A 12,047-nucleotide genomic window follows, 5' to 3' on the forward strand; every position below is an offset into this window, starting at 1 on the left:
GACCAGAGCATGCCAGGCATGCTTCCCTAATCTTCCCTAAACAGGGCTGCCTTCAGATGTCTTCTAAAAGTTTGGTACTTATTTTTCTCTTTGACATCTGCTGGGAGGGCGTTCCACAGGGTGGGTGCCACTACCGAGAAGGCCCTCTGCCTGGTTCCCTGTAACCTCACTTCTCGCAATAAGGGAACCGCCAGAAGGCCCTTGGCGCTGGACCTCAGTGTCCGGGCAGAACGATGGGGGTGCAGACGCTCCTTCAGGTATACAGGACCGAGGCCGTTTAGGGCTTTAAAGATCAGACCAACACTTTAAATTGTGCTCGGAAACATACTGGGAGCCAATGTAGGTCTTTCAAGACTGGCATCATATAGTCTCGGCGGCCTCTCCCAGTCACCAGTCCAGCTGCCGCATTTTGGATTAGTTGTAGTTTCTGGGTCACCTTCAAAGGAAGCCCCACATAGAGCGCATTGCAGTAGTCCAAGCGGGAGATAACTAGAGCATGCACCACTCTGGCGAGACAGTCTGCGGGCAGGGAGGGTATCAGCCTGCGTACCAGATGAAGCTGGTGGACAGCTGCCTTGGACACAGAATGGGCCTGCGCCTCCATGGACAGCTGTGAGTCCAAAATGACTCCCAGGCTGCGCACCTGGTCCTTCAGGGGCACAGTTGTCCCATTCAGGACCAGGGAGTCCTCCACAACCGCCCGCCTCCTGCCCTCTAAAACAGTACTTCTGTCTTGTCAGGATTCAACCTCAATCTCTTAGCCGCCATCCATCTTCCAACTGCCTCCAGACACTCACACAGGACCTTCACCGCCTTCTGCCTGGGGCTCAACCTTCTATCCTTGAATGCCACCCCAAAAATCCCCCTGCACCTTGCTTCCCAGTAAATCCCCCTCTCTCCAGGAGACCAGCTGCAAAAGCATACCACGGGATCATAGAATCGGAAGGAACCCCCAGCGGTCATCTAGCCCAACCCGCTCCCATACCACTTTGGAGGAGCATAATATGAGCTGTGCAGCCGGGGATGTGCCAAGGGGTGCTTCTTAAGGTTGCCTCTGACGAGGTCGCCTGGTGTTTGCTCACCCACCCATCCCATCTTTGCCAGGGCCCAGCTGGACGCCGACTTGGGGCTGTCGAAGGAGCAGCTGGAGCGCCTCACGGAGCGGGTCGTCTTCTACGTCACGTCGGGCACCAAGTCCCTCCAGCGCCTCTTCCTGGTGGACGACTTGGTGGAGTCCATTAAGGTAAGGAGGAGTCGGGCTCAACTGCCCCTGGATGTGGAGGTTCCGCTTAGCTGTCACGGAGCAGGGCCCTGTTGGCCGAGAGATACGGCCGACTAAATCCAACTCAAGAGTAGACCCACTGACATGAATAGGCCCTAAGATGGCCGTGTGTCCTGACGTCAACAGACATGCAATTAGCTTGGCATGTCTCATATATTTATTTTATATTTCGCGCTGTTGTTCCATCTACATCCCAACTTTCCTCCAGGGAGCTGAAGTCCATGGTTCTGCTCCTCCCTATTTTATCCTCACAACAACCCTGCGGGGTAGGTCAGAATGACAGCAAGCCAAATTACTGGCCCCCAAGGTCACCCAGCGAGCTTTGTGGGCTAGAGGGGGGGTTTTGAACTCTGCTCTTACAGTTACTTGGGACGTGGGTGGCGCTGTGGGTTAAACCACAGAGCCTAGGACTTGCCGATCAGAAGGTCGGCGGTTCGAATCCCCGCGACGGAGTGAGCTCCCATTACTTGGTCCCTGCTCCTGCCAACCTAGCGGTTCGAAAGCACGTCAAAGTGCAAGTACAGTGGTACCTCGGGATGCGAACGGGATCCGTTCCGGAGCCCCGCTCGCACCCCAAACGGAATGCAAGATGCGACGGCACATCTGCGCGTGCATGGGTCGCGTTTCACCGCTTCCGCGCGTGCACGTGATGTCATTTTGAGCGTCTGTGCATGCACGAACTGCGAAACCTGGAAGTAACACGCTCCGTTACTTCTGGGTTGCCGCGGTGCGCAACTCGAACCTGCTCAACCCGAAGCACATTCAACTCGAGGTATGACTGTAGATAAATAGGTACCACTCCGGCGGGAAGGTAAACGGCGTTTCCGTGCGCTGCTCTGGTTCGCCAGAAGCGGCTTAGTCCTGCTGGCCACATGACCCGGAAGCTGTACGCCGGCTCCCTCGGCCAATAAAGCGAGATGAGCACCGCAACCCCAGAGTCGTCTGCGACTGGACCTAATGGTCACGGGTCCCTTTACCTTACAGTTTCTAGTCTGACACTCTAAGCACTACGTCCTCTGTGGCGGATGCTGGGTGTGTGTGTGTGTTTGGAGAGGGGAACGGGTTCCAATCTTGCCGGGGACACAGCAGGACCGGGGGGGGGGGGGGCTCCCAAGATTGCACTCCAGCCGGTCTCGGAACTTTCTCTGTGCCTAACGAAAGCCTCCTAAGCCCTTTTCTCTGTTGCTTCTTAGTTTGCTTTCCTGTTCTACATCCTCACCTACGTGGGAGCCGTCTTCAATGGGCTGACTTTGCTGATACTGGGTAAGGCCCATGGGCTGAGCAAGGAGCAACGCATTTCAGGGCTGGGGCAGAGATAAGAGGAGCCCACCAACTGGGGGAACAAGGAACAACAGCCTTGCAGGCGGTCTCAGTGGTTCAGTCGAGATTCACTGCGCTACCTTGGACTAGGCAGAAGTAGTCAGGAAGAAAAGTCTCCTGTGCCTTTAAGAGCTGCTGGTTCAGCTGGTGAAGCTTTGTCACAAGACACCACCTGTTGGATTTATGACACAGGTGCCCTGCCAGATTTATACAGTGGTACCTCTGGTTGCGAACGGGATCCGTTCCGGAGGCCCATTCACAACATGGAAAGAGCACAACCTGAAGCGCCGTATCTGCGCAGGTGCGCGGCGCAATTTGGCGCTTGTGCGCATGCACGAAGCACAATTTAGCACTTCTGCGCATGCACGAGCAGCAAACCCCGGAAGTAACGCTTTCTGGTACTTCCGGGTCACCGCGGGACGTAACCTGAAAGAACGTAACAATAAGATAAGAAACTTTATTCGCATTAGCCGACGGCCATAACAACATAAAACACGCAATATACCGTATTTTTCGCTCCATAAGGTGCACGGACCATAAGGCGCACCTAGTTTTTAGAGGGGGAAATCAAGAAAGCCTGTCCGCTTCTCCCAGAGCTTCTTGGGGCTGCTGGGGGAAGCCCGGGTCCCCCCGCCCAGCCCCAAAGAGCAAAGAAGCCAAGACAGCGAGCAGGATCCATCCAGCTGGGAGAGGCTGCGCGCGACTATTGCAATTCCCCCACCTCCCGCAAAAGCCCACAGGAGCCGCACACCCTTTAAGGAGCGCGTGGCTCCTGCAGGCTTTTCTACGTGTCAGTCCCTTCTCCCTCCTGGGGAAAAGCCCCCAAGAGCCGCGCGGAGCTTGTGTGCGGCTTCTGGGGGCTTTTCCTGCCTGCCTCCCCCCTGCATTCGCTCCATAATACGCACACACATTTCCCCTTACTTTTTAGGAGGGAAAAAGTGTGTCTTATGGAGCGAAAAATACAGTATACAAATAAAATATATACAAATAAAAAAGACAGCAATTGGTAAAAAGAGCAATCAAACGACCAAGATTATTGTTCAGATAGTGGCCCTTAATCTCATTGCACCCTTGACGTAACATGAAGCAAATGTAACATGAGGTATGACTGTACCGTACTTTTCTGTGTATAAGACTAGTTTTTCCCCGCTTTAAAAATCATGCCAAAAAAAAATGGCTGTCGTCTTATACATGGGGAGTGCATAGGGTGGATGTTCGATTGGTTGCTGCCGCAGCTGTTAACGGCTATTGTGCGTGTTATTGGTTGCTGTGTCAACGGGTGGCGTTGATTGGCTGACGCTGCTGCAATAGGGCGGGCGTTTGTAAGCTTCTGCCAGCGAGGGCGCAGATGAGAGGCGAATTTTGCGATGCGTGAGAGGTTTTCAGCAACCACCCCTAAAATCCTCTGCTAAAAAGTAAATATTTGAACTATTTGAAGAACAGTTGTAATAAACAGATTACACTAGTAGGACTGCAGGAAGTTCTGTAAGGAGGACTACTTGAAAAAGACTATGATGAGAATTATTAGTTAAGGATAATTAAAAGTAATAGAGAAATTAAGAAATGCAGAACAAGTGATAAAGAACAGAAAATCTTCAGAAGTTGTTGACGGAAGTCTAAAATATTGTATAAGATAAGAAGTTAGGTTAAATGATATGCTTTAAAAAACCAAAAAAAATGTATATATATTTTTTAAAAATCCTCTGCAAAAAAGCTCAACTCTGTGCCATCTCCCCCCATTTTCTTAAATTTGAGTCCCCCCAAAAGGGGGCGTCTTATACATGGGGGTGTCGTATACATAGAAAAGTACGGTATATATATTTTGGGGTGGGGAGTTTACACCAACGGTTCATTATTGCAACCGTTTCCTACTGCTGTTAAAAAAAGGGGGGAGGCTTTTGACTAAAGGCCGTTTTAGTTTTTTTTAAACTACCGCTGGAGAATCTGCCATGGTTCCCTGCTATTGCCTCTTAGATTTGCTTGGAAGAGACAAGATGAGCTGGGGTGGGTGGGGGCGGCAGGCCAGTTAACAGCCCAGTTGGAAGGTCTCTCTCGGTTAGGGTATCAGGGTGGGGAAGAAAGTCAGGGAGCAGCGCGGCAGATTTTTACTCTCATTTTTCTTTATTCTCCTTTCTGCAGGTGTGATAAGTGCATTTACCTTCCCTCTGCTGTACAGGCAACATCAGGTGGGTGTCCTGGGCAATGAAGGGGGGGGGGAGTGTAGCTGGAATTGGGAGACTTTACCCAAGGGAAAATTCAATTCCTTTAAGGTGCGGGGGCCCCTTCTGCTGACATCAAAGCCCTTGAAGTGTTGGTGCTGACCTTTAAAACCCTAAACTGCCTCAAAGGCCCAGTATACCTGAAGGAGCGTCTCCACCTCCATCGTTCTGCCCGGACACTTGAGTTCCAGCTCCGAGGGCCTTCTGGCAGTTCCCTCGCTGCGAGAAGCAGCCAAGTTACAGGGAACCAGGCAGAGGGCCTTCTCGGTGGTGGCGCCTGCCCTGTGGAATGCCCTCGCACCAGATGTCAAAGAGAACAACACCTACCAGACTTTTAGAAGACATCTGAACTCCCATAATTACTGACCATTGTGGAGCTGGGGGCCAACAGCATTTGAGGGCAGGGTCAGCTGTCCCCCATCCTTGTTATGACCCTGACTGACTAAGGTCTGCACGAAGATCCACTGGGTTCAGACCTGCCCATCACTGACATGTTCTTGCATATTCCTTGTTTTGCCCTCTCTCACTGGGCAAAGAACCCTGGGAGCTGTAGTTCACTTATTAAGGTGCTCCAGGAAACTACAGTTCCCAGGATTCTTCCAAGAAAACCGTGTGCTTCCGATGTTTGGGCATGGATTGCATGCAAGTCTAGGAACCCCTTAAGCAGGCGCTGAGTGCCTTTTGATTTCTCTGGAAAGCAGCTTTTCAAACATACCGGTGGAAGGCCAGCGTGCCTCTGAGCATGTATGGAGTGACACCTGAAGGAAGCAGCCTCTTTAAAGCACACACAGACATATCCTGGAGCCTGAACGTCTTCCTGGCATTTCCAGCAAATCTCCGCTCACCACAGACCCTTTTCCTTTTTCCTCTTTCCAGGCACAGATTGACCAGTACGTGGGGCTGGTGAGGAATCAGTTGAGTAACCTCAGAGCAAAGTAAGTTGTGGGGTTTTTGGGGGGGGGGTATTTTCTCTCCTTTGCCCCCTGCCTCTTTTCCTTGCTTCTTCCTCAGCTGGGGAGGGGGCCACCAAATCTTTCCATTGCCCACCAGGCCTGGATCCTTGGTCAAAGGGGATAACAGTTCGATTCCCCCAACCCCAAGTGGGAATTTTGATTTCCTCTGCGGGCTTCGCCTTCTGCATTTCAGGTCCTGCCTTTGGTCAAGCTTGCGGGCCAAGCAGCACCCCCATAACTCCGCTGTCCTAGAATCATAGAATCCTAGAGTTGGAAGAGACCACAAGGGCCATCGAGTCCAACCCCCTGCCAAGCAGGAAACACCATCAGAGCACTCCTGACATATGGTTGTCAAGCCTCTGCTTAAAGACCTCCAAAGAAGGAGACTCCACCACACTCCTTGGCAAATTCCACTGTCGAACAGCTCTTACTGTCAGGAAGTTCTTCCTAATGTTTAGGTGGAACCTTCTTTCATGTAGTTTGGATCCATTGCTCCGTGTCCGCTTCTCTGGAGCAGCAGAAAACAACCTTTCTCCCTCCTCTATGTGACATCCTTTTATATATTTGAACATGGCTATCATATCACCCCTTAACCTCCTCTTCTCCAGGCTAAACATGCCCAGCTCCCTTAGCCGTTCCTCATAAGGCATCGTTTCCAGGCCTTTGACCATTTTGGTTGCCCTCCTCTGGACACGTTCCAGTTTGTCAGTGTCCTTCTTGAACTGTGGTGCCCAGAACTGGACACAGTACTCCAGGTGAGGTCTGACCAGAGCAGAATACAGTGGCACTATTACTTCCCTTGATCTAGATGCTATACTCCTATTGATGCAGCCCAGAATTGCATTGGCTTTTTTAGCTGCCGCGTCACACTGTTGGCTCCTGTCAAGTTTGTGGTCAACCAAGACTCCTAGATCCTTTTCACATGTACTGCTCTCAAGCCAGGTCCTCTTCATTACCTTTGCCATTGAATTGCATTTATATCTCACCTTTATATTTATATTTATTTATATTTCGCTTTCTGGTGAAGTGTGCATACACACAAAAGCTTACACCCAGAACAAACTTAGTTGGTCTCTAAGGTGCTCAGCGCGCCACAGGCTTCTGGATGCAGGCTGCTATCCGCAAGCCTAGGGAGCCCGGCGGGAACTCCTGCCGGGCTCCCAAGGCTTGCGGATAGCTTCCTGAAGCCTGGAGAGGGAGAGGGGTCGGTGCTCACCAACCCCTCTCGCTCTCCAGGCTTCAGTGAAAGCCTGCATTCGCCCCATAGGACGCACACACATTTCCCCTTCATTTTTGGAGGGGGAAAAGTGTGTCCTATAGGGCGAAAAATATGGTAAATAGGTACCACTCTGGCGGGAAGGTAAACGGCGTTTCCGTGCGCTGCTCTGGTTCGCCAGAAGCGGCTTAGTCCTGCTGGCCACATGACCCGGAAGCTGTACGCCGGCTCCCTTGGAAATAAATTGAGATGAGCGCCGCAACCCCAGAGTCGGTCACGACTGGACCTAATGGTCAGGGGTCCCTTTACCTTTACCTTTACCTCTACCTCTACCTGGCCCAACACTCCAAGCACTGCACAACGTTGGCTCCTATTTCACTGCTGTTTGGAAGAGAGAGCGTCACCCGTGGGTGCTATGAATTTTCAGAAACTGAATAGCGTATGGGGTTTCTGTTTATATACCCTAGCCCCACAGCACCCCCTGGTGGCACACTGGGCCACTGCTACCAGTGCTTGTTTGGGACCTATAGAAATTATGGAGGCAGGCCCTTCCGATAAGCATTGGCAAGGGCAGCAGCTCTCTTAGCCCTCCTGCAACCTCCAGAGCAGACTCTGCCAACCCGGTGCCCTCTCCAGATGTTTTGGATGACAACACCCCCCAGCCCCCAATCAGCACACCTGGAGGGGGCACCAGGTTGCAGAAGACCATAGTTAGATGTTTCTATGTTAATTGATCACCCTGCTGGTCGCAGGCAAAGTTGGGACTGGTGGAAGTTGCACCAGTGTGCTCTCAAATTTGAGGGTGGAGGGACCACCCGTCGCCTTTAGCGCCCACCTGCCGTGAGGATGTTCAGAAGAATTTAAGAAGAACTGGCCTCGCTCCTCCCAAAGCACAAGTTCGTCTGGCCTCACATCCTGTTTTCAACCACAAGCCTCGAAGAAACTTGCACACACAAAAAGGAGATGCGAAAGTGTTTGAGTTTCCCCTCTCGTACGTCCCCCAGAATTTCACATCTGGATTAAGTCCTTAATGTGCATTTCGCTTTAGGTGTGGGGACTGGGCTGCTGCAAAGGGAATGTACTCACCGGCTTAAACTCAGGGCTGTCACCTGTTTGCAGAGCTCTTGGAATGTGCATCGACTTGATTCATTCATGGATTAAACCTGCATAAATGTGTACGCTGTGTTGTTGGGTGGGCCAATAGGTCAAAAGGGGGAAATAGACTGCAGAACTCCCTGCCACAGGAAGCAGTGACAGCTACCAACTCTGATTGGCTTGAAAGAGGATTGAACAATTTCATGGAGGAAGAGAGGGCTTCTCATGGCTACTAGCTGTGATGGCTCTGTGCTGCCCTCCACAGTCGGAGGCAGCGATGCTTCTGAACATCAGTTGCTGGAAACGGCAGGAAGGGAGAGTGTTGTGCGCGGATCCTGTTTGTGGGTTTCCCCTCAAGAAGCGGGTTGCCTTCGCTTCTGGATGCGAACGGGGCTCCGGAACAGATCCCGTTCGCATCCAGAGGTACCACTGCACATACTCCCGTACAACTGAGATTTGGGCTACCATAAAAAATTGACCCTGAGGCGCCCCAAAGGGCAACTTCAGCATTTCCCTAGTAAGCTACCGTATTTTTTGCTCTATAAGACTCACTTTTTCCCTCCTAAAAAGTAAGGGGAAATGTGTGTGTGTCTTATGGAGCGAATGCAGGCTGTGCAGCTATCCCAGAAGCCAGAACAGCAAGAGGGATTGCTGCTTTCACTGCGCAGCGATCCCTCTTGCTGTTCTGGCTTCTGAGATTCAGAATATTTTTTTTCTTGTTTTCCTCCTCCAAAAACTAGGTGCGTCTTGTGGTCTGGTGCATCTTATAGAGCGAAAATACGGTATTTTATTCTAGACGATGTCCTGCAGATAATTTTTTTAAAAGCAAGAAACTCTTTCCACTCGCTACTGGCTCAATTTCTTCTCTTTCTCCCCCTTTCCTCCTAGGATGCTGTCCAAGCTGCCGACAGCCAAAGCGAAAGCCGAATGAATGACTCCCCCTCTCTCCTGCTCTGACCCCCTTCCACACAGAGAGATATATATACACCCACACATGCTTCCTCCTCCTTCTGCCCCTTGCCTTCCCTCCAGCTGCCCACCCACCCCTTCCCAAAGAGACCCTCCTGACCTCTCACCTCCTTCCCCCCTCCCCTCCCCGCCATGGCCTGGACACGACACAAAGCCGCTTGCCTTCTCCAGTCCACCCCCCCCCCGGGCTAACTGCGTGCCGGAGACGTCCGTTCTCCCAGCGTAGTCCTCTGGGCGGCTGCCGTCCTTGGGCAGAGTTGGCACAGCTTGGAGGGGGTCACCCTTCCCGGCAACCCCAAGGGAATTCCAGGAAGCTGTGGCTGTTTGGGGGGTGGGCAAAGGCCCCTTTCTTACCCTAGTGCCACCCTCCCCGGTCTCCCTCCCTGCCTGCTGAATTTATTTCTTAAGGGAAAGTTGACACGGGCCCGCCAGCCTTGGAGCAACACTTTCTTTCTCCAGGAGAAAGGCTCTGTCTTAAACAGGTGCCCAACGCTGGCCAGAGCACACAATCGACCTCCACGCACCTTTTTATGTTTCTTTCTTTCTCCCGGGACGCTCCACTTTCTGCCACACCCATCCCGGCCAACGACGGGGTTGGCGCGAGCCGGTTCTCAATCTTTGCCTCGATTTACACTTTAATAAAAATGGTTGTTGGGGAAAAAAACAACAAGAAGTGTCCGACGTGTGGCCTCCTGGCTGTGATTCCTGCATCGTTGGGGGTTGGGCTCATGTACGGATGGGCTGCTGGGGGGTAGGAGGGTTGGGGGAGTCACTTGAGAGTGCCTGCCTTTGCCCAAATCACCCACTCCCCTTTCCGCACAGTTTGCAAAAGGGGCAGAGCGTGCCCAGTCTCCCCTCTGCATGTCATATCGCCGGCTGGCCGGCTGGGGGGGGGCGGTCTCCAAAAAATAATGTGTCCTTCACAAAACATCAAGTGCTTTCAAACACTACGGGTGGAGCTTTAAAAGTGGGAAGGTAGCAGAAGACATTGGAGACTTTCGCGTTTGAAAATGTAAGACGATCCTGTTGGGTCAGGCCAGCATCCTACTCTCACAGTAGCCAAATGTACAAAAGAACCTAGGAATCCAGGTAGACTGCCTCTGGGCCTGGAGGTTCCATAAGAGGCTAAGAAGAGCCTGGCTGCTTGTTGTTTTTTAGTCGTTTAGTCGTGTCCAACTCTTCATCAGGGTCTTGTCCAGGGAGCCCCATAGCACACGAATCAAAGCGCACCGTAACTCATCCCTGGGGATTTCTCCTGCGCAAACCCCCTTCATCCCAGGCTGTCTGAAGCGCCGTATCCTGTGCCCCCCCTCCAATATGAACCTGCCCAGGCCCTAGGTCTTCAGGGGAGACCCTCCTCTCAGGCCCCCATGGTGAGGATACAGGAAAGGGCCTTCTCGGTGGTGGCTGCTCCCAGGCAACATTGGAACTCCCTGCCTAGGGACGCCAGGCTGGTTCTCTCCTTGCTGTCCTTCCACCAGCAAGTGAAAATCACTGAGGGGAGGGACACAACCCTTTCCAGTGAGTGAACCGCAAGGCACCCACCAGCCCCATTGTTGTTGTTTAGTCGTTTAGTGTTGTCTGCCTCTTCATGACCCCCTGGACCAGAGCACGCCAGTGTTCCACTGCCTCCCGCAGTTTGGTCTTTGGTCACCCCAGAGTCGGTCATGACTGGACCTCTAATGGTCAGGGGTCCCTTTGCCTTTATGCCCTGGCTGCCGTCTTGTTAGAAACTGAACACCAACTAATGAGCAGTTGTGAGGTGCAACCTCTCACCTCCCAGAGAATGAGCTGCATAGTCGAGAATCTCTTGCTCGGAGCTGTGGGAGACATTGATTCCTATCATGAGGACAGCCAGGTTGAACCATCTCCAACTGCAACCAGCCCCATTGTTATTGTTGTTGTTTAGTCGTTTAGTGGTGTCCGCCTCTTCGTGACCCCCTGGACCAGAGCACGCCAGGCACTCCTGTCTTCCACTGCCTCCCGCAGTTTGGTCAAACTCATGCTGGTAGCTTCAATAACACTGTCCAGCCATCTCGTCCTCTGTCGTCCCCTTCTCCTTGGGCCCTCCATCTTTCCCAACATCAGGGTCTTTTCCAGGGAGTCTTCTCTTCTCATGAGGGGGCCAAAGTATTGGAGCTTCAGGATCTGATCAGGCCCCTCTAACTCAATATCCGGTTCTCAACTGGGGCCAACCAGCTGCAAAAATGATTGTCTTGGCTTCTCCCATGCAAGAGCAAGAAGTTGGTGATGGAACAAATTTTGGTGTTTGCTGGAGCCCTCCTAGAACATGCAGAAGAGCTTCTAAGAATGGAATTTTTTGTTTCAGAGGTAACTGAAGGCTATGAAGAATACTTCCTGATCTGGTGTGCTGCTCTGCCAAATATCTCTGGGATGTTGAAGAAGTAGCGTCTTTGCTGCAAACTTCAATAATGAGTAAAAAATGTGGCAATGGAATATTTCTTACTAAGCTTATCTCTCAGGCATGTGTCTATTCTTCCCGAGTCAGGCCACTTTAATGTTGACAGCATCAGAGTGCGCAAGAACCTAGGTTCTGGCATTTGTGCTTCTACAGTATTGCATGGCATGGTTATTTAAAAAGGAAACTGGAGGTGATGTTGTTGTTGTTGTTTAGTCATTTAGTCATGTCCGACTCTTCGTGACCCCATGGACCAGAGCACGCCAGGTGATGTTACTTCTGTCAGATGCTAAAATAGCTGTGTATTCTTGCCCTTTTGATGGTATGATAACGGAAGCTAAGGGAACTGTACTCCTCAAGAATGCTGATGGATTTTAGCAGAGGAGAGATGCCGCAAAGGGAAACCTCAGGATCTGAGCAGGAGAAAAACTCTCCCTGCTTTTGGCTTCCAGCAACTGGTATTCTGAATTATCACTGCCTCCAGCTGCCATCAACAGCCCTCTCTTCCATCAGTTCCTCCAATCCTCTTAAAGTCATCTGGGACCCCACATTTAAACTCTTCCCTGGTCTCCTG

The 12,047-nt window shown here is 51.7% G+C and overlaps 1 protein-coding gene across 1 annotated transcript in view; it reads left to right on the forward strand.

Annotated features, from left to right (window-relative positions):
- RTN2 (reticulon 2) overlaps positions 1-9,727 on the forward strand; it is a 32,809-nt gene extending 23,082 nt beyond the window's left edge. The window contains exons 6-10 of the mRNA XM_081019017.1: positions 1,105-1,243; positions 2,476-2,545; positions 4,742-4,788; positions 5,698-5,756; positions 8,974-9,727. Of these exons, the coding sequence (XP_080875143.1) occupies positions 1,105-1,243; positions 2,476-2,545; positions 4,742-4,788; positions 5,698-5,756; positions 8,974-9,016 (358 nt within the window). The 3' untranslated portion in view covers positions 9,017-9,727. The remainder of the gene's footprint in view (positions 1-1,104; positions 1,244-2,475; positions 2,546-4,741; positions 4,789-5,697; positions 5,757-8,973) is intronic.
- Positions 9,728-12,047: the final 2,320 nt, after the last annotated feature.

The sequence above is a fragment of the Podarcis pityusensis genome (genome assembly GCF_964106645.2).
Source record: "Podarcis pityusensis genome assembly, chromosome: 8".
In the NCBI taxonomy this organism is placed as follows: domain Eukaryota; kingdom Metazoa; phylum Chordata; class Lepidosauria; order Squamata; family Lacertidae; genus Podarcis; species Podarcis pityusensis.